The sequence below is a fragment of the Prorops nasuta genome, unplaced genomic scaffold, assembly GCF_024137725.1.
Source record: "Prorops nasuta isolate Cenicafe-Biocafe unplaced genomic scaffold, Cenicafe_Pnas_1.2 PNAS00017, whole genome shotgun sequence".
In the NCBI taxonomy this organism is placed as follows: domain Eukaryota; kingdom Metazoa; phylum Arthropoda; class Insecta; order Hymenoptera; family Bethylidae; genus Prorops; species Prorops nasuta.
This window is the reverse complement of record NW_027116814.1, coordinates 391,372-415,537: the sequence shown is the minus strand read 5'-3', so window position 1 is coordinate 415,537 and position 24,166 is coordinate 391,372. Positions and strand designations below refer to the sequence as shown.

At 35.6% G+C, this 24,166-nt stretch overlaps 2 protein-coding genes across 2 annotated transcripts; both read right to left on the bottom strand.

Moving 5' to 3' along the window:
- Window positions 1-4,632: 4,632 nt before the first annotated feature.
- LOC136779755 (uncharacterized) lies at window positions 4,633-5,034 on the bottom strand. The gene has a single exon (XM_066737519.1). The coding sequence runs from the start codon at window positions 5,032-5,034 to the stop codon at window positions 4,633-4,635; it is 402 nt and encodes a 133-aa protein (XP_066593616.1).
- Window positions 5,035-11,980: 6,946 nt separating this feature from the next.
- On the bottom strand, window positions 11,981-13,993 carry LOC136779754 (uncharacterized). The gene has a single exon (XM_066737518.1). The coding sequence runs from the start codon at window positions 13,991-13,993 to the stop codon at window positions 11,981-11,983; it is 2,013 nt and encodes a 670-aa protein (XP_066593615.1).
- Between the last annotated feature and the right edge of the window lie 10,173 nt (window positions 13,994-24,166).

Here is a 24,166-nt window from a genome sequence, read left to right as displayed (position 1 = left end):
CCTTTTTGTTAAAGGCTAAACAATTGGAGTGTCACGTGATTAATTTTCCCCCACCACCCTGGAGTGGGGGCAATCCCCCTCCGCTAAGAAGTAGGGGTATTTACCCTACCTCCCCTTCCCCCGCGAAAACCCGACCCCCTCGCCACCCGGTCCCAGAATCTCTATAGCCACACTACTTACTACGATGCAAATAATTTGTATGGTTGGGCAATCTGTCAACCTCTACCTACACATGGATTCCGATGGATCGAAAATGTTGATAATTTTGATATTAATAGTGTACCTGAAGATTCATCCGTAGGTATCATTTTAGAGGTTGACCTGGAATATCCACGTGAGTTACACGACAAACATTCCGACCTACCGTTCTGTCCGGTGCGTGAAAAGCCGCCAGGTTCACGTCAGGAGAAACTGCTTGCAACTCTAAACGATAAGATACGTTACGTTATACACTATCGTGTATTACAGCAATGTATACGTAACGGTATTAGATTAACGCGAATACTCAGAGGTTTAGAGTTTCAGCAGTCCACCTGGCTACGCGAATACATTGAGCTAAACACACGTTTACGTACAGAATCGAAAAACGATTTTGAAAAGAATCTCTTTAAGTTAATGAACAACGCCGTATTCGGTAAAACTATGAAAAACGTAAGGAATAGAATTGATTTGAAGCTCCCTACCAAGTGGGAGGGAAAATACGGGGCAGAAGCATTGATTTCTAAACCGAATTTTCACAGTCGTACAATATTCACTCGGAATTTGGTTGCAATACAATTATCGAAATTATCCGCGAAATTTGATAAACCGGTGTACGTAGGCATGAGTATTTTAGATATCTCTAAGACTAGTTTGTATGATTTTCATTACGATTATATGTTTCCTACATTTGGTAGCAAATGTAGAGCTTTGTATACTGACACGGACAGTCTGATATACAGTACCGAATGTGATGATGTTTATTCTGTCATGAAAAATGATATTACGAAATTAGATACTAGCGATTATCTTTCTGATAATCAATTCGGCTTACCATAGGCTAATAAAAAGGTTCCAGGATTAATGAAGGATGAAAATAATGGTAAGATCATGAAGGAGTTCATTGGACTGAGATCAAAAATGTATACTTTTAAAGTACAGGGTTGTACAAAAATGATCAAAAAAGCTAAAGGTGTCAAAGGTTATGTTGTTGATAGAAGCATAACTTTTGATGATTACAAGGATTGTATGAATAATTTCAATGTACAATGGCCTTCATCGATTCTGTTCCTGGGGAAAATGGCGGGCGGAAGTATCGTGCGCAAACTAGCACATAATAGCAGTATACAAGAAATTGAACATATTTATGTATAGTTTGTGCCGTCTGATCGTCATGCTATTCCACAAAATATAGCTCTGAAGCAGAAAAGTGCTATAGAATGTCGAATCGCTCTGTCTTCGTTTACTCTCTTAGGAGCGAGAGAGAAGGATATATCGGACCCCATGGGATCATCGATTTTGCTCGAACAAATCTGAATATAGTGTGTTATACAAATAATAAACTGTAGCAGACTGTAGCTTCTTATTACGGTCGTATATTATGATTATAAATTTTAAAAGCGCGCATCTCAAATTTATGACATTCAACATTTATAGTAATATCGATGTTTCTTTATTAGTCATGTTGAATGATTTAATATGAATGCTGAAGCAAAAATAGTCTGAGCACAGAAAAAATATAGTAAGATGGAAATTAAAAATAAAATAATTCATTGACAATGTGAATGGAGAGAAGGAGGTAAATAAATTTAGTGTAATATTTTATTTCGCATAATTCTTATAAAATACATTTCACTTAATTTTATTAGGTAAATTACATTGAAGTAATTCTTATAATGTAATTGTTTAGTATTATTAAATAAAACAGTAAATAAATTCGTACTAGTAAAATGTAATGTTATTTCAAAAAAAAACTCTTAAATATTGGAAGAAATGTATCAAATTAATTCCAAATATAATTTATGGGTTTTTTAATATGCCAAATGTTACTAATAAAAATTTTATGAAAATCTACTACGAATAAATTTGAGCTTCTGAGAAAGGAATAATTACTCTATAAAGGAAGGTGAAGTATCTTCGTACAACTTCTAAGTTTCATATTCTTTCTCTCTAAACAGATTCATCGCTGCCTGGTTGATAAGAGATTCAACAAACATGTTTCGCTGATTGAATTCTCTTGAAAAGAGAGTATCAATAATGGCCTGCTACAATGGAAATGATAATCCAGTGCTTTTCCTTTTACCCAGCCACTCTGCTCATTGCAAATTCATGTTTCTACAAAAGTAAGATTAATCAGTAAACATTTTAATTTTAAATAAGTTGATTTATTTGGCTAATACCTTTTTTTTGTTTAGTTAGCATCTTTCATATTATAGCTTCTCCTACCAGCTGCAGATTTACAATTTCTAGGGCATCCAAATTGCAATGAAGTATGCAATATATCCTGGCATATCCCTCATGAAGCAATTGGAAGAAATATCTATAGATATTGGAGTGTAAATCAAATATTGCAATTTTGAGAAACCTGCAATATTTTAACTTTATTTGGAGAATATTCAAGATCTATTACACATGCTTCTTATTCAAGAGAAAACATCAGTTACGCATGACATCCCTTTTATGGGAATCCATTGCTCTTCCTCCACAAATAGCCTTTCCTATATATTTATGAAGCTTCTTCAAAAGCAAATAGTAAAATAATATATTTGCCAGGTAAAATCTTTATCTCCATAGAGTTAACTTATCTGGTCAGCCTATATCTTACTCATTTTTCTCTTATTTTTCCCAATAAGCAGATTCTAGATTGGTAAAATATAGGTTGACCCGATAAATTAACTATATGGAGATAAAGATTTTACCTGGCAAATATATTATTTTGCTATTTGCTTTTGAAGGAGCTTCATAAATATATAGGAGAGGCTATTTGTGGAGGAAGAGCAATAGATTGCCATAAAAGGGATGTCATGCGTAGCTGATGTTTTCTCTTGAATAAGAAGAATCCGTAGAAGATCTTGAATATTCTCCAAATTAAGTTAAAATATTGCAGGTTGCTTAAAACTGCAAAATTTGATTTACAATCCAATATCTATAGATATTTCTTCCAATTGCTTCATGAGGGATATACCAGGATATATTGCATACTTCATTGCAATTTGGATGCCCTAGAAATTGTAAATCTGTAGCTGGTAGGAGAAGCTATAATATGAAAGATGCTAACTAAACAAAAAAAAGGTATTAGCCAAATAAATCAACTTATTTAAAATTAAAATGTTTACTGATTAATCTTACGTTTGTAGAAACATGAATTTGCAATGAGCAGAGTGGCTGGGTAAGAGAAAAAGCACTGGATTATCATTTCCATTGTTGCAGGCCATTATTCATACTCTCTTTTCAAGAGAATTAAATCAGCGAAACATGTTTGTTGAATATCTTATCAACCAGGCAGCGATGAATCTGTTTAGAGAGAAAGAATATGAAACATATAAGTTGTGCGAAGATACTTCACCTTCCTTTATAGAGTAATTATTCCTTTCTCAGAAGCTCAAATTTATTCGTAGTAGATTTCCATAAAAATTTAATTAGTAACATTTAGCATATTAAAAAAATCATAAATTATATTTGAAATTAATTTGATACATTTCTTCCAATATTTAAGAGTTTTTTTTTCAAATAACATTACATTTTACTAGTACGAATTTATTTACTGTTTTATTTAATAATACTATACAATAACATTATAAGAATTACTTCAATGTAATTTACTTAATAAAATTAAGTGAAATGTAATTTATAGGAATTAAGCGAAATAAAAAATTACGCTAAATTTATTTAACTTCTTCTTCAATTCACATTGTCAATGAATTATTTTATTTTTAATTTCCATCTTATTATATTTTTCCTGCGCTCAGACTATTTTTGCTTCAGCATTCATATTAAATCATTCAACATGACTAATAAAGAAACACCGATATTATTATAAATGTTAAATGTCATAAGTTTGAGATACGCGCTTTTAAAATTCATAATCATAATATACGACTGTAATAAAAAACTACAGTTTATTATTTGTATAACACACTATATTAAGATTTGCTCGAGCAAAATCGATGATCCCATGGGGTCAGATATATCCTTCTCTCTCGCTCCTATGCGAATAAACGAAGACAGAGCGATTGGACATTCTATAGCACTTCTCTGCTTCAGAGCTATATTTTGTGGAATAGCATGACGATCAGACGGCACAAACTGTAGATAAATATTTACAATTTCTCGTATACTGCTAGTATGTGCTATAGTTTGCGTTCGATACTTCCGCCCGCCATTTTCCCCAGGAGCAGAATCGATGAAGGCCAGTGTACAATCCCGCAATCAAAATTCAATTAGTTCTAAATTACATAAAGTTTTCTCAATTACACAGAAAAAAATTGCTCTCAGTCCGCATGATGATAAGCGTTTTGTCACACCCGGTACTGTAGCCACTTTACCTTGGGGTCGTTATAGACTAAAAGAATAATTTTGTATTTATTATATTATATAAAAAACATGTTTTTCCTATTTATTTTAAATACAAGAATATTTATATTACATAAACGATCATAAATCATTGTTCTTATTTATCCACGAATTATGCGTTTTATCCATACCTAACCATTTTACATAAACCTTGTTCCCTTTCTTACGCAACACTTTTTCTACCAGGTATACATTAGAATTAGCTGTTTTTAGGAGCTCATTTTCATAAAATCCTCCATATATATCTTTACCATGAAAATCTTTAAGTAAATATGTGGCTGGATTTGTCCTTTGCACTTTTGTAACTTGAAATATTTCAGTAGTCCAGTTCGCTGTGTACCCTTTAGCAAACACGTTCTTGTATTTGCTGATTCGCACAAAATCACCGACCTTGAACTTGGAACGTCCAACGATCTTAATTGTGTTGTATACAGTAGCGAGTAGCTGCTCAGCATGCTCAGGTTTCACATCAGCTGGACGCATTCTTATAGTACGATGCTTCCGTGTGTTATAATCATCCACAAGCTGTTGATGCATATTTCGCCATTTGTAACTACCGTTCAATGTAAATCTTTTCACATTTCAGTTTTTAATGTCCGATTCCAACGCTCAACTATCGATGCTTTTAACGTGCTGTACGTAGAGTAATGATTTATACCCCGTTTCTTCATAAGCAGTTTGAAATCGCTGTTATAAAACTCCTTCCCGTTATCAGTTTGCAAATTTTTCGGACACTTACCACTTTTCAAGATTTTATCCATAGCCGCAGTTACTTCTTTAGCACTCTTGATCTTCAGAGCTACTGCCCAACCGTATTTTGATAAAGCATCGATTACTGTAAGGATATAGTGATGACCAGTATCAACGTAATAACGCATATCAACAAGGTCAGCCTGCCAGAGATCATCGAAACCACGTATTATAACTTTCCTTCGTAAAAAATTTCTTCTCGCAGAGACATGTAATTCTTGCACCAGTTGCTTCTTTTCTTCACTCACGATTTTCCCTGATTTTCTTTTTACAACCTTTTCCTCAGACACATAATTTCTGTTTCTTTTCATCACTCATGATTCTTTTTCTTTCGAAAGCAATTGATTATCATAAGTATAAAATTTATGATGCATCCTAAACATTCACTTCTTGGATCCATCATTAATCTTACTGATAGTTTGGAAAAGTTTTGCTTCAATCTCCTGTATTTTTTTATTTATTCTCTCTTCAATTCTTTCCTCCAATTTAGCTAAACTGTATTGCAAGGGCTTTATATTCACAGCACATGTATTATTATCAGAATCAATAGTCAAATTTACTATTTTTTTATTATTCAAATCCAGTGCTCTTTTAGTCACATTTAATGTACCAATATTAAATTTTTCCTTACGTTAAAACCACTACCAAATTTGTTAATTGACATATTGACGTGTAGTACGCAACTGAAGAAAATGTTTATAAACTGTACCCTTTTATAGAATAAGATCCTCTTCACGCAACTCTTCTATTATTGACTGTATTACATTATGGTGGTTTGTATGACCTGCGGTGGTTGATGCAATTAAAAGTCGCAATCGATCAACTAATTCATTAGGATCGTTCCAATGTATATAGTTTGCAGGCTCATCAGTAACACGCATAAATCCACTACCAGCTATCACTCGTTGTGATGGTACTTTATTGTAAATTAGTGGTTGAATAATTTTCTTATACTTTGGACCCTTATTCCCTTGAACCTGTTGGTAACTATCATTTGCTGTTTTATATGATTTAGTTTGTTCAAGGATTTGCTTATATATGATCTTCTCATCAATGCTGTAGAGCTTTCTATCAGGCTCTTTCATTAAGATTAAATCAAAAAGACCTCTCTTACCAATATAGCGCTTTTTATCAATTAAAATATCACCTTCATGACTAATATCAAATGTACATCTTCCCATCACATATTGGTTCCTTTCATCTAATGTAACTCCGAAACCATGATCGATAAGATCTTTATTACCGAAAAGGAACAACTGCATATAATAACGTGCAATAGGTGGAAATGATCTCCAATCTATGGAATGATTTATTTGTTTTTTGAGCAATCCTAAGGTTTCCTGTCTTGATGTTGAATGTGATGATGCAGACTCTTATCCAGGCTCTGAATGTAATGATGCAGATTCTTGTCCAGGCTCTGAATGTAATGATGTAGATTCTGGCATTGATTTAAGCAGTGATCAATTGGAATACGTACCGAAAATTGTACTTTTAAAATACTTTTCATACAGTATTGACAGATATTGGAATAGATTACCCAAGCATATTCGTGCAGATCCTGAGGTTCAAAAATATCGCTATTGTTTACAACATTTCAATCTACCTAATACTACTCATGCGGATGGACTACCACCGTTGATAAAAGATAGTTATACATGTCGTGCGTTGGATGCAGATCATTCCTCAATGAAACAATAAAAGTAGTGTAGTAAGGCCGATTCTGGCCCCCCCCACTCCTGTCCACTCGGATGAGCCTGGTTGCGAGGTAGTGGGGGGAGCCAACAAGTGCTAAGCGGTGTTGGTGGGGGAAATCGGAGGCTCCACGTGAGCTCGCAGCAGGTAGATGCGAGAGGGTTGCGGGGGTGCGGGAGGATACTTGCAGCCTTTTGACGTCACACACCCACTCGTCTGACGTCAGGTCCCAGTCGGTAAAAGCAGTTTCCTAGATGGTAAAACAGATTCCCCCTGCATTGATTTTTTCGCTCGCGTAACCTTGAATTTTTTTCAATATGCTTTTGTTGGAATTGTGGATTTTCAAAGTTTTCGATTGAAAGATAAAATAATAATGATGTGAGGGTGAAGGATTGGTATGAATTTTAGGAATAAATAAATATTATACAATTATTAATTTAAAAATAATATAATTAAGATAATGTATAAAAAGAAAATATTTAATTTTTCGTGACATGTAAGCATATGACACTAGAAATGTGGATATAGACAGCAAAGAGTCTACTGTAATATTCTGTACACACAACGTATGTCTCATTTTGTCTAAAGAGTGTATTCCTCCTTTCACTATGATGCTGACACTCAGCTCCCAAATAGCAACAGAATCTATGATTAAAGAAAATTATTTATTATTAGTCTTGATCTTTTATTTTTTCATGCAGTACTTAATGTTAGCAATGTGTAGACTTTTATTAATTCTTACCGATGGGTGGTTTCTGTTAAATACACTCACGATCCCTATATTCACATCGGCTGCATATTGCGCACCCGTAACAGTAGCAGCCGACGTGCCAGCGCCTGATTTGGAGTGAGGACAGTACCAGGTTGAGCAGGAGCCTCCGACAGCTGATTTGTCACCTGCGGTACCAACCGGAATGGTTTAACAACCACAATAGGTATCCCTTGATCGACTAAATTCTTTTTATTTGGTAGGACAACTTCTCTTTTTTCGAAACCCATTTTTTAACAATGTCACTGCTACTTTTTATTTTATTGCAAATAGATCTGTGGTAGAAGCAAACTTTAATGAGCAGTCTGGAACTACTCAGATTTTTATAACATCTCCAACACCAACTATCTTAATAAGAAACGCCCTTTCAACGACAGTGTTGAGGGTACTTATACGTGTCATTTGATGAAATTACACCCCAAGTTAGATAAACAAACACATATCATCATCTTACTAAGCTATGAAATTAAAATCTTCGTGAGAATGCATGTAATAAAGATTCAAGAGAAAAGCATGCTTCAGATATACAAATATCTTTTTGGTATTAATTTCAGCACGAGACGAAAATTATTAACCTCGAATACGCTACACGCTAGAGCTTACTATATAACAATATGTCTACGTATGATGAAATTGAGATCTCCAGCAAGAACATATCCTTTTTAAAAAATTTTAATGTATATTTTGGATTTTTATTCAGAAAATAGATATTTACAAATATATTGATCGCTAACACATTGAAGATCATCTCCTCTTTTCTTAAAATGAAAATGTGCTTGAATGATTCATGCATATTCTTTTAATAGAATCATAATTTGAGTAATCAGCAGTATATCATCTTACTAATCAGTTTTAATGACACCTTAAAGTTCTGCACACGTTTCCAACAAAAAAATTTTTACCCCTTCCATTAATGAATTTTACCCCCTCCATCAACAATTTTTCCTATATAAATGGATTCGAACAATAGTGAACCAGCTTCAATCTGTTCAAACTTTAGTTAGTGCATCGGCCACACAACCAGCAAGAATCTTCAGATCAGTAAGAATACTCAGCTCAGTTTATACCTCAGTTTCAACTGATTATTTTGAAAAAACTGCTAAAGAAAAGTAGGAATATATTATTCAAATATTTTTTTAATTTTTTTCAATAATAATAACAATAATAATAATAATAGTTTTGTGTAATACAAGGTCTATATAAAATGGCATTTTTAACTGGAGTTAATGCATTCGCTTTCATCCCTGAAAAGACATTTGTTAAATTAAACAGTCTCGAGGAAAATAAAGAATATGAGAAATAATTGAAATGATGAAAATAAAGACTAAATATGGAATGAGGATAATAGCGAAACTATCAACGGAGGATTGGTTTTATCTCCCTGCCCGGATGGTTGCCTTACTCGAATCGCAGGATCAGTTTACGGAGCTGATAAATGCAGCATCACAAAATATTTTAATCATGAAATACTTAGGCGGGAATTATAATAATTGTGAAGTCTTTTAATTATTGTAATTCGATGTATGTTCTATAATCTGGTTTGTACAATAAGCTATCATGCAGGTGACAGTATAAATAACTAAGCACAATGTGTACTTTGATTCTAACACCTTTAATGATGATTCGAGTGAGCCCAAGTGCGGTAGTTGTTGGTCGGATGCTCTCTCAACTGGCTCTCCCCCTCTTGCTTTTGTGCGCAGTTCATGCTTGTTGGTTACGCGCTCGCCGCTGCTGCCACACTCATACTGCTTGCTCTTGTGTGCGAGCACTTATACACTCACACATACATTACAACTCCCCTCTTTTTAGATTCAATCTGGGAGATCTACGCAAAGTAACAGGCACGTTACTGTTTACAATTTTATTCTTACTCGTGTTTGCTTTCGTGATTTTTTTGTGCGCTTGATTATTTTGTTCTTTTTCTTCAAACTCGCTATCATTATCCCATTCCCCTCTTTTTAGTTTTCGTGATAATGCTGTGCGCAAAATTTGATTAACATGACGTTTAGTTTCAAACCCATCTTCGAATTTTATTGTATACATAATCGGTGAAACACGTTTAACAATAATTGCTCTCGCATTAACCGTTGTATCTTTGCGATGATCTTTAGCGTACACAATGTCTCCTATATTGAAATCTATTTGTCTATTACCACGTTTGTAACGCTGTTGATTATATTGCTGTGCTTCTACTTGCGCACGAGTATCTAATCTAATAACATCAAATCTATTTCTTATTTTACGCATATACAATAATTCTGCAGGTGTTTTATTTGTTACACAATGCGGTGTATTTCGATAATCAGCCAAAAATCTGTTTAAGGCAAATTCCAACGAATGACCATCTTTCAAAATTTTGCTAACCTTATCTTTAAATGTTTTAACAAAATTTTCAGCTGCTCCGTTAGTTGCCGGATAATTAGGTGCTGAGAAAGTATGCTTAATTTTGAATCTCTTTAAATATGATTGAAACTCTTCACTTGTAAGCTGAGTTCCATTATCCGAAACTAAATGCTCTGGATAACCTTTATCTGCAAATATCGTGTCTAGTTCTTTAATCAGATTTTTTGCTGTTGTGTTACTTTTCATATTAATAACAATTGGATATTTTGAGTGTGCATCTATAATTATCAAAAACATATTATTATTTAATTGAGCAAAATCAACATGAATACGTGACCATGGTTTGCTTGGCCATAACCATGTGGTTAATGGTACTTTATTGGGATACGGTCTAGCTTCCAAACAGTTTGCACATGAATTTGCCAAATTTTCTATGTCTTTATCTACTTCTGGCCACCAAAAATAACTACGTGCAATATGTTTCATTTTAACTATACCTAAATGCGATGAATGCACTGATTGTAAAATTTTATTTTGTAAAATTTCTGGTATTACAATTCTGTGTCCCCAAGATAAACAACCATTCTCAAAGTTCAATTCATGTTTTTTGCTAAAAAAATTTTTCGCTACCTCCGACAGTTCGCTGGTTTTATTCCAACCATTTTGTATATATGCAATTATTTTTGCCAATGTTTTGTCATTACTAGTAGCTTTTGCTACTTCTTTAAAATCTACCATTGAGCACTCGTCTGATAAATAATTTACGTTAGTGTACTCAGATGCAAAAACCATTGTACTATCATCCGTAGGTAATCTAGATAATGCGTCGCAGTTACCATTTGCTTTAGATTTTACTACCTCTATATCATATAAAAATCCGGATAAAAAATATGCCCATCGTTGTAAACGACTGTGCAGCATTGTAGATATATTTTTATTACCAAATATGAATTTTAAAGGTTCGTGATCTGTTTTTAATATTATACGATTACCTATAATGTATTGGTAAAATTTTTTGAACCCGAATATGATTGCTCCTGCTTCTTTGTCTATTATTGCTCTATGTCGTTCCGCTTTCGGTATTATTTTCGACGCAAACACAATTGGTCTTTCTTCGCCCGTCGGATACCTATGTGATAATATCGCTGACAAACCGTGATCACTAGCATCGCAAGCTAATACTAATTGGATATTTGGATCATATAAAGCTAATACGTTGTCAGATGTAATTTGTTTTTTAATCCATTCAAATCCTCTTTGACATTCTTTAGTCCAGATAAGTTTTTTATTTTTGCATGCATCGTATAGCGGTTTTACATATTCTGCTCTGTCTTTTAAAAATCTTTCATAGAAATTTGCTAAACCTAAAAAAGCTTCTAATTCTTTGATATTTATTGGTACTGGTACATTTTTTATTGCTTCTAATTTTGATACGCTTGGTTGCAAGCCTTTTTTGTTTATAAGAAAGCCTAAGATTTCTATTTCGTCCTTGAAAAAATCGCATTTTTCTAAATTTACTCTTAGTCCTGCTTTATCTAATCTGTCAAAAATTTCTGTCAAAATTAGTATATGTTCTTCGTCAGATTCGCCTGTACAATAAATGTTATCTATATATATTTCTGTATGTTTAATACCTCTAAGAATATCCTCTATGATACCTTGACATTCTGCAGGACTAGATGCTACACCTTCCGGTAATTTTGAGTATCTGAACAAACCTTCATGTGTTATTATAGTTAGTGCATCTTTAGATTCTTCATCTAAGCTAAATTGCATAAACGCGTATTTTAAATCAATTTGCGACCATTTTTTACCAATTCTCAATGTGTTAAAAATTTTTTCTTTTAACGGTATCGGATGCCTTTTAATTATTAATTATGGATTAACTGTTAGTTTAAAGTTACCGCAGATACGAACTTCTCCATTTTTCTTAAGTACTGGTATTATTGGTGTTGCCCATTTACTGCATTCTATTTTTTCTAAGTTCCCTAAATTTACCAGTCTTTCTATTTCTTTTGATATCTTGGGAAGTAAAGCAAAGGGAGCATGATGCGGTTTCATTTGTACTGGCTTTACGTTATCTTTAAATACTAAATGTATTTTTCTCTTAGTATAACATCCTTGACTACTTGAAAATAAGTTTTTAAATTTTGTTAGCATCCTTTGCTTTATTTCTTCGCTGTCTAATTTATACATTTTTGATTCGTTTTTTGTATTTTTGTTTATTGCCAAACACGCGAAATTTTCAATTGGCCAAAGGTTAAATGCTTTTAACCACTGTCTACCTAACAACATAGGATCTTTGCCTTTTATTATATATATATCTAAGTATTTAGTTTGGTTATTGAACTGGACTTTTAAATTGGTTAATTTGTCTAATGGCTGCAATTGTTTATCCCCATATGTTGATAAAATTATATTTACGTTATCTAAGTTAATATCTGAAAAAAATTTATTTTTATCATTTTCTGAAATTACAGTGACATATGTTCCAGTGTCCACTTCCATACTAATTACTTTGTCATTGATTTTAACCTCTGTAAATAAAGATTCTGCCATGATTTTATTACATGTAAGGTCATTTTGCCATGAATAATCAATTTCAAAATTAATTGTATAAAAATCAGTGTCAAAATTACGATTGGAAGATTTTATTTTATTACATTTAGCATTATTCTCATACGTATCGGAATCACTATCCTCTTCCAGTAAATGCATATTTTTACTGTTTTTTGTATTATTATTTTTTGACAATGATTTTTTCTTAGTAATGCATGCTATTTCTAAATGACCCATCTTTTTGCAAAAATTACACGTTGCGTTATTTTTGATACGGCAATTATTTGTTGTATAATTGTTTTTTCCGCAACAATAACAATATAAATTCGCATTTTTGATATTATTGTTATCATCATTATTAAAGTTCTTATTGTATTTACCACCTTGCTGTGATTTATTACGTTGATTGTTGTGCGAATACAAATTCTTACTTCTATACTGCTGCTGTTGACTATTCAGGTGTTGAACTGATGCTTGTGCTCCTTGTTTATGTGTCTGTGAGGCCTTCTTCACTGCTGCTTCTCTTGTCATGGCGATGTCCATTGCTTTTTTGTAATCCAAGTTCTTTTCGCTAAACAACGCTACTCGTGTATCCTGGTCTGCTACTCCACAAACGAATTTATCGCGTAGCATGTCTTCTAAATTGTCGAATTTGCAATTGAGTGATAAGTCCTTTAGTCTCGCTATAAAGCCGCTTATTGACTCATTCTGTTTTTGTGCTGCTAAGGTAAAATTGTATCTCTCCATTTGTTCATTTTTTCTTGGGCAGAAATGTTCACCTATTAATTTAGTTAATTCTTCAAAAGTCTTAGTATTTGGTTTATCAGGTGCACATAAATCTATCGATAATTTGAATATTTCGTGTCCTGATTTCGTGAGAAAAAGCGATGTCTGTCTTTTCTTAAGTGTTTCGTGACCTTCGAAATAAAACTCCCATTTCATAACAAATTCGTCCCAAGTATACTTGGTTTTGTCGTATTCCATGTCTACGTGTTTATCCATGTTTGAGTCGTCCTCTGGCTGTGTATGTGTTTCTGTAATTATTTCTTCCCTTTCGCTAACTGTTTCAGCGTTTTCAAAATTTTCTTTTATATCAACTGCTGTTTTATTTTTGTCAATTTTATTTTCTTCGTTTTCTTCTGTCTCTTTCCTTGTTTTAACTAGTTTAGCTTTGTAATCTTGTTGTACTTTTCGTAGTTTACGCAATATGTTTCTTAAGTCGTCTACTGTTAATGTTTCTTTTATTTCTGCTAATGTGAATGTATTCAGCAATTCTTTTAACTGTTCTTTGTTTAGATTACCTATTGTTATGGATGAGATCCGCTCCATCCGTTTGTCGTGAACCTAGTGTGTGTACTCTGCTGCCTGTTAGAGGACAACAACATAAATACTTAATATGTTCGAACTTTTGCTTCTTCTACACACTATATGTGTATACTATATGCGTGACGAATAACGACTATGTAGTCTTGTGTTTTGATATACACACTGTATATGTGTGCTATACGTATACTATGTGTGAATAAGCTGAATGTTCTCACATTCTCTAATACCGGCGTGCCTGCGCATTGAGATTTTTGCTTTAAATATTAGTTGCTGTTACTCACTCTGTAAATCACTGCACTAAGTATACTTTCTTTTATCGTAAATTTGAATCTAATATTTGTACCCAATAGTTTATGATGATGTAATATTCTGATAACACCTAGCTTTATATCATCTATCCTTATATCACCACGTGGCTTGAATGGCTTTCCCTTTGGAAGATTTCTTAATCTTACACGCAAACTATGTATGCTAATTCACTGTAAAAATCACTTTTAATCTTTTTTATCCTCGTCGCCAATGTGAAGTCTTTTAATTATTGTAATTCGATGTATGTTCTATAATCTGGTTTGTACAATAAGGTTTTATGCAGGTGACAAAATAAATAACTAAGCACAATCTGTACTTTGATTCTAACACCTTTAATGATGATTCGAGTGAGCCCAAGTACGGTAGTTGTTGGTCGGATGCTCTCTCAACTGGCTCTCCCCTTCTTGCTTTTGTGCGCAGTTACATGCTTGCTGGTTATGCGCTCGCCGCTGCTGCCACACTCATACTGCTTGCTCTTGTGTGCGAGCACTTATACACTCACACACACATTACAATAATTTAGAATTTAAGATTAAACAATAACTGTTTTGCATAATAAATGAGTGAATAAAATGCTTTATATTGTAACGTCGTATTTCGCGGCCTGGCCAAATAAGCGCTTTCACTAAGGTTATTACCTAAAAACGAAAAGTATCACTTATGGGCCTTGGTTTGCCAGGGGATAGGCAGTGACCAGAACCGACGCACAAGGCACACGGAGGGAGTTATTGGCCGGGTAATCAAATAAGCAAATGATTAATTTCTAAAAATACAGCTTTACTTTAATTATTACGGACCAGCAAACGTTCTCATAGTTACAATAGGGTATTCCCTACGTTGTATTAAAACGACAATAGTTAATTATATAAACTGGTTAGTTATATTAAATACGCCATACTGAAAAGGAGATCAAGTACAATAAACCGTTTACAAGGTGTTGGGCGCCAGCTTGCTAAATCCGTTAATATGACCCTCCGCGGCTGACCGGCTTGAGACTATCTCTAGGCGTGTACCAAGACGCTTTAAAGTATGCAACTGAAAATAAAGATAACCTAGGGGAGACTATTGCGAAATAGGCGAGGAAAGCCTTAGAGGAGGCACACATGATGCTCGCCTCCGTCGAGGGGTTACACCCCGACCTATAATTATCCCTTGGATACAGGGCATTCCCTCAGCGATTCGCGTTTCTCAATCCCGTGCTAGGTTTGGACAAGTCCGAACCAGAATTAATTAAGTACAAAATATCTGGTATACGCTCAATACAAATATAAGAAAAATCATACGAGTAATAATGCCGGACGAAACTCAAGGAAAGAGGAGTATAAGATTAAGGAAGCCTGACTTCGCAAGTTCGAGGTCAGCTTTACCTGGAATCAACTATATATGCAGACAAAATGGGGATCCATGCAGGGGCCTTTTTAAGGACTACCACGTGCTAGACGGTCCTGCCCAAGTTCTGCTTTCCTTCCATGCTTCCTGTATCGAGTCCATTTACCATGCTAGACCTTTTCCCTTACTAACCAGGGAACCCTTTCAGTGAAATCGCTATGGCGCACTATTACAAGTAGAGAAGAAATAGAAAATACTAAACAGGGGAGTACCCTTAACAACTCAACAAGACACAACTACGGCACACAACCGGCTACGTAGGGCCCAAAAATGCGAGTGTCGTCCGGCAATTATGGCACGCGAGACAATGTATTCTGCGCATGCGCGGATCTGTTCTCTCATCGACCGCGATTAAGATTAATACGGATGATTGTCGCTAAACCCGGCAGGTGATGTTCCCCCTCCCGTTTGCCGGACTAACTGAAAAGACGAAATACATATAAGTGACGAACATTATACTTCGTCACAATATATATTTATTAAAAAATGCTTTATTTTTTTTCTAACCTTACATATCTAACTTACATTTCTAACATTATTCGTAAGCGGATTATATTCTATAATTTTATCATGTATAATTAAACAATAGGCTGTAGTATTACTCGGAATATTTTTCCAACACTCGATTTCAATCTTAACATCGACCGTGCCGGTTTTCACTGACTCGTTCTGATGTGAACAATCAATTACAAAGAGCGGACCGTATTGCAAGAAGTTTAGGTAATCGAGCATTGGTCTCGACAGTTTTTCTCCAGCATAATATGAGTGGAAAAACTTTACATACATATCATAGAGTACGGAGTAGCGAGATTTCGTGAAATCAGTATCGAGACGATCGTACGGATAAAATTCAGAATTTAAATAGACTTTAACATCACGTACATCGCAATCGCTAAATTTAAGTACATTCGAGTATTGATCGTTCTTCTTATTTTTTCTAAACGCCAGTATCACGTATCGAGGCTTCTCCAATTGTGTAGCTGCTTTCACAGCCCATGTATGTCGCTGTGATTGAGGTAAAAGGGGATATTCGTAGAGCTCCCAGGAACGAAAAGCCATGGTGAGATTTTTATTCTGCTCTATAATGTGTAGAAATTGTAGTTTGGTAAATTCATTTAAAGTTACGTGAGGCATTCTCCATTGCACTCGATGCAGTTCAATCCCAAAATCGGTAAACTGATTCGAAGAAAATATTGAATTTATATCATTACGCGCTCGTATCAGAACGAGTTCATGGCGTGCATTGATAACGACACGTTTGTAATCTTCGCAGAATCATAACATCATCTGCAGGGGAACGCAAAAGCTGAATGTGTCAGCAACATTTTCACGCTCTTGAGTGGCAACGAACCAGCCAGAATGACGTAAACTCATACTCTCTTCACTGCTTAAAGATATGAGATTCTTCATACTGGTAGTGATACCAAAGTTTTTGCACCGATCAATCTCAATACCGTTCAATTCATAACGAATTTCATCGAACAGAAATGCCATGGAATTAGCGTCGAGCATAACTTTATCCGTCAAAGGTGTAGTAGCAGCACGAGTACCTTCAATCAGCTTCCCCTCTATGTAGAGGTAACTACCACTGGGCAAAAGAATCAAATCTTGCTGTTGTATTGGGATACGAATTACATCGCTATTTCCCAATGATGCATTCGCATACGGATTGTAAGCATGTATTTCCAATTTAGTGATGCGGTTGTTGTACGCAGGCTGTGCGGTAACGTTCAACGGATCCATGATTTCTTTTCTTCACAGTCAGACCCAATGAGTGTAAAAAATCTATATTTTTTCTTGTCAAAACTTTTTTGCCACCGATCACGTTGTTCCCTATTTCACTCTGAGTTGATGTATTCAGCTCTGTTGCAGCTAATTGACTGTTTGGTTTATCGAGTAATGTTGGTTTATAATAGTCGGTATTCTTATAAATCAACATCTTCTAATGTGTAATCGTATGGTGATTTCTTCCTTTCCAAAATTTACAGGACGATTGTCTTGATCGAGAATACGTAATGTGAGACGATCGATTACCCTTGCAATGACTGGCAAGTAAATGACGTTCTTCGGTGTTTCCGAGATTTTATAGCCTGGTGGAACGCTTGGGAAAAATTCGTGGATGACATGTCGTGGTCTACCGTTCGTATATGCACCAGCGGTAATATTACATTCGATACGTAGAATATTTACTTTTAAAATGTTCACAGGTTCGTCCGATTCAGCCCAAGTGTTTGGTAGGATTACGCGGTCCGACGAAAATCCTAGCAGAGAACCAATATTATTAATTTTTGTAAAATCAATAGAATATTTGCACATTATTTCACTTTTCAGTGTGTTATTATTGGCACGCAGAATAATAACATTATCATCATAAGGTAACTCCAACCGCATACGCAAGTATTCATTTATCGCACTCAACTCATAATAGCCTGTAGGTATGGTTATTAGTTTATTTTTACCAAAGTAAAAATTATTATTCGTCTCATCTACATTGGCGATCGAGTAGAAACTTTGAAAATCTACGAGCCCCAGTTCATAGTAACCGTCGTCTAGATTGATCGGAGGGAAAAAATTTGATTCCAACACACGACCGTGTCCTGATAGCGTAAATGTTAAAGACATTTTGTCTGTTCTCTTAGAAATTTAACACACAACTGACCACAAATGCTCGTATCATACGACTGATATTGGTCATGATTGCAATAAATTGTACTAAGCGGACCGAAGTACCGAACAAGTTCAGTCGGTGGTTTCAGATTAACGAAAGAATCGAAATACTTTACAAGATTGTTGCATTTAACGTAGGCAACCCAGTGAGTGCCTGGACCATTAGAATCGTCAAGGTTAACGATTGCACATTCATTAGACCATGGACCGTTTCGTGGTAGACTTGTACGCATAAAGACTCCACGGAAATTTGGTATATCACGACATACGTGAGATAATTGAACATTACTTGTAGCACGAGATCTTGGTAGACCGTGTACAGTTACTTTTTTGTTCGCTTCTTTGACATTGATTTTTTTGCTACGCCTCCTCCGCTTCGTTTGTACGGTGCGAGATACAGCCCCCGTCCGTCTCTTGCAGTTGCTTCTATCATACGATTGTGACGCTGCATTTCTTCCAACTGTTTTTTCGCAGCTTTGGCATCGTTTACAGCTTTCGCTATACCAGATGCTCCACCTGCTAGTGCTCCCACCGCACCTAGCAGTGGGAGCAGAGGCAACAAGCCGCCCCGTTTTTTAGGCACTCGAATTTTACGTTTTTTTACAGCACTATTTCCAGTTTTTCTCACTGCTGCTTTCCTCACCATATCTGTTTGTAATCCTAAACCAAGTTTACGCTTTGCATTCATAGACGCCCAGACAGCTGCTGCTGCAGCACGCTCACCCAAGGTTGCGTCACCAGCTGTGATACGTCTACGTGCACGTTTTGCGAGCACTTTATCAGCTTGATGACGCTGCGATAGGTCTTTGTATTGCGAATATGCGATATCGTGTTCCAGACAGGCTTCGTCCAGCTGGTTCACACCTCGATCAACGCGTGCTAATCGTTCTTGAAGTCGAGTTCCTGGTCCACAGTAATTGTATCCCGGTAAATGAAGTTCAAACGGTAGTTTGTTTATTGTTTTATTGAGAAATGATCCACATCCAACGCACGACATGTATAACAATCTTTTATCAACGGTGGTAGTCCATCCGCATGAGTAGTATTAGGTAGATTAAAATGTTGTAAACAATAGCGATATTTTTGAACCTCAGGATCTGCACGAATATGCTTGGGTAATTTATTCCAATATCTGTCAATAATGTGTGAAAAGTATTTTAAAAGTACACTTTTCGGTACGTATTCCAATTGATCACTGCTTAACTCCTCCAAACTTTTAACATCTAACACAAATGCAGGCATAATGAAAACTGATTCAATTCTCCGATTTCATGCCTATAACTAGCTCGTGCAATTAAGATTTAACCTCACAGTCGTTCGAGAATGCATTTCGTAAAGCAACCATTAAGTATCAATATCTCTAATACCGATTATCACACTGCCACCGTTAGTGATATGAAACGTCATGGAACTTTGCTACCGTCAACTATACGCTGTATAGTTTGCGGACCCTCAAATTGTGGGAAAACAAACCTATTGCTAAGTCTTATTGAGAGTCCTCACGGTGTAAGATTTGACAACCTGTACGTTTACTCGAAATCGTTACAGCAACCGAAGTACCGTTACTTGGAACAGCTATTGAAATATGTGGAGGAAATTGGTTATCATCAATTTTCAAATAATAGTGAGGTTATTAATGTGACAGATGCATTACCAAATTCAATCTTTATATTTGATGATGTGGCAAGCGATAAACAGAACAATATAAGAGACTACTTTTCAATGGGTCGGCACTCGAGCATCGATTGCTTCTATCTTTGTCAGACCTATGCCAAGATCCCAAAACATCTGATTCGTGTCAATGCAAATATGTTAATCATTTTTAAGCAGGATGGGACTAACTTGAAGCATGTTTACAAAGATCACGTAAACACTGATATGATATTTGAAAAACTTTGTGAATTATGTTCAAAGTGTTGGCAGGAAGATTATGGATTTTTAGTAATTGATAAGGACAATGGTATGCAAAATGGTCGATATCGGAAGGGATTCCATGAGTATACAACCATCGAGTAGCATAAAGCATCATATCAGTGCTGGAAAGTGTTAGTTTAACGTAGAGCATTGAACAGTGTAAATCTTTTAATTACATAAAACGGACCGGTTACATTATTAACCAAACCATTAAACAGATAAAAGGGTCACTTGGATCGGTAAACCGGTCGGTCGAATCGTTAAAGAGGTCAGTTAACCGCTAAACCGATTGATTGAACCGCTAAACAGGTCGGTCGAACCACTAAACTGGTTAGGTGAACCGTTGAACCAATCGATTGAACCGCTAAACAGGTCGGTTGAACCGCTTAACAGCTCGATTGAACCGCTGAACCGGTCGGTCGAACCGCTAAACCGGTAGTGAACCGTTGAACCGGTCGGTCGAACCGCTAAACCGGTCAATCGAAACGCTGAACAGCTCGATTGAACCGCTAAACAGGTCGGGTGAACCGCTGAACCGGTCGGTCGAACCGCTAAACCGGTCAATCGAGCCGCTGAACAGCTCGATTGAACCGCTAAACAGGTCGGTTGAACCGCTAAACAGATCGGTTGAACCGCTAAACCGGTCAGGTGAACCGTTAAACCGGTCAATCGAACCGCTGAACAGCTCAATTGAACCGCAAAACAGATCGGTTGAACCGCTAAACAGCTCGATTGAACCGCTAAGCAGGTCGGTTGAACCGCTAAACAGCTCAATTGAACCGCTGAACCGGTCGGTCGAACCGCTAAACCGGTCAATCGAACCGCTGAACAGCTCAATTAAACCGCTAAACAGGTCAATCGAACCGCTGAACAGCTCGATTGAACCGCTAAACAGGTCGGTTGAACCGCTAAACCGGTCAATCGAACCGCTGAACCGGTCAATCGAACACCTGAACAGCACGATTGAACCGCTAAACAGGTCGGTTGAACCGCTGAACCTGTCGGTCGAACTACTATACTAGTTGATTGAACAGTTTTAAAGATCGATTGAACTAGCACATTGACTGCTTAATCAATTAAATGTTTACAATAAAAAATGGATGAAAAGTCACTACTTAAGAAGATTGCTGAAACGAGTCAGGTGATTCGTGAAAAACATCGCGCACTGAAATCGGAAAGATCAATGGTGGAAAGTAGATTGAATGAAACTTTTAAACCAATTGTTGATCCACTGAAAAAACTAGTTATGCAAACAGATAATAGCAATGAACAATCTTATGACTTAAACATTGATCTAAATCATGACAAGAAGCGAAAACGTTATCATACTTCAACCCCCAATGAGTATATTATCAAGAAAAAAAAGAAATTACATAACAATGACGGTACTCTTACAAATAAATCATTGATGATCTATGATGATGATAAAGATGAAAAATCTACTTTTGATAAATCAATATTACCAATGAAATCAATGCCAGAATCTACATCATTACATTTAGAGCCTGGACAAGAATCTGCATCATTACATTCAGAGCCTGGACAAGAGTCTGCATCATCACAATCAACATCGAGACAGGAAACCTTAGGATTGCTCAAAAAACAAATAAATCATTCCATAGATTGGAGATCATTTCCACCTATTGCACGTTATTATATGCAGTTGTTCCTTTTCGGTAGTAAAGATCAAATCGATCATGGTTTCGGAGTTACATTAGATGAAAGGAACCAATATGTGATGGGAAGATGTACATTTGATATTAGTCATGAAGGTGATATTTTAATTGATAAAAAGCGCTATATTGGTAAGAGAGGTCTTTTTGATTTAATCTTAATGAAAGAGCCTGATAGAAAGCTCTACAGCATTGATGAGAAGATCATATATAAGCAAATCCTTGAACAAACTAAATCATATAAAACAGCAAATGATAGTTACCAACAGGTTCAAGGGAATAAGGGTCCAAAGTATAAGAAAATTATTCAACCACTAATTTACAATAAAGTACCATCACAACGAGTGATAGCTGGTAGTGGATTTATGCGTGTTACTGATGAGCCTGCGAACTATATACATTGGAACGATCCTAATGAATTAGTTGATCGATTGCGACTTTTAATTGCATCAACCACCGCAGGTCATACAAACCACCATAATGAAATACAGTCAATAATAGAAGAGTTGCGTGAAGAGGATCTTATTCTATAAAAGGGTACAGTTTAGAAACATTTTCTTCAGTTGCGTACCACACGTCAATATGTCAATTAACAAATTTGGTAGTGGTTTTAACGTAAGGAAAGAATTTCATATTGGTACATTAAATGTGACTAAAAGAGCACTGGATTTGAATAATAAAAAAATAGTAAATTTAACTATTGATTCTGATAATAATACATGTGCTGTGAATATAAAGTTCTTGCAACACAGTTTAGCTAAATTGGAGGAGAAAATTGAAGAGAGAATAAATAAAAAAATACAGGAGATTGAGGCAAAACTTTTGCAAACAAACAGCAAGATTAATGATGGATCCAAAAAGTGAATGTTTAGGATGCATCATACATTTTATAGTCATGATAATCGATTGCTTTCGAAAGAAAAAGAATCATGAGTGAAGAAAAGAAACAGAAATTATATGTGCCTGGGGGAAAGGTTGTAAAAAGAGAATCGGGGAAAATCGTGAGTGAAGAAAAGAAACAACTGGTGCAAGAGTTACATGTCCCTGCGAGAAGAAATTTTCCACGACGAAAAGTTATAATACGTGGTTTCGATGATCTCTGGCAGGCTGACCTTGTTGATATATGTTATTACGATGATACTGGTCATCACTATATTCTGACAGTGATTGATACCTCATCGAAGTATGGTTGGGCAGTAGCGCTTAAGACAAAAAGTGGTAAGGAAGTGACCACAGCTATGGGAAAAATTTTAAAGAGTGGAAGATGTCCCAAAAATTTGCAAACTGATAATGGTAAAGAATTTTACAACAACGAGTTTCAACTGCTCATGAAAAAACGTGGAATAAATCATTACTCCACGTACAGCACGTTAAAAGCGTCAATAGTCGAGCGTTGGAATCGAACGTTAAAAACCGAAATGTGGAAACGTTTTACACTGGACGGTAGTTACAAATGGCGAAATATACTGCAACAGCTGGTGGATGATTATAACGCGCGAAGACATTGTACTATAGGAATGCGACCCGTTGACGTGAAACCTGAGCATGCTGAGCATCTGCTTGCTACTGTATATAGCAACATTAAGATCGTTGGACGTACCAAGTTCAAGGCTGGTGATTTCGTGCGAATCAGTAAATACAAAAATGCGTTTGCTAAAGGTTACACACCGAATTGGACTACTGAAATATTTCAAATTACAAAAGTGCAAAGGACAAATCCTGTCACGTATCTACTTAGAGATTCTCGTGGTACAGACATACATGGTGGATTTTATGAATATGAACATTTAAAAACAGCTAATCCTGATGTATACTTGGTAGAGAAGATATTGCGTAAGAAAGGGAATAAGGTATTTGTAAAATGGTTAGGAATGGATAAAACGCATAATTCGTGGATAAATAAGAATAATGTTTTGTAATAATAATAATAATAATTTATGTAATATAATATAATACAATAAATACAGCTATTAAAATCTAGTCTTTTAACCTATGATGTCCCCAAGGTAGAGTCGCTACGCAACCGGGTGTTATGTGACGCTTATCGTCATACGGACTGAGAGCAATTTTTCGCTGAGTAGTGGAAAACACCTTGTGCAAATTCGAACGAATTAAATTTTGGTTACGGGACTGTACGGTGAAATTATCCAAACAATCCTTGTAGTCGTCAAAGGTTATGTTTCTATCGATAACATAACCTTTGACCCCCTTAGCCTTTTTGGTA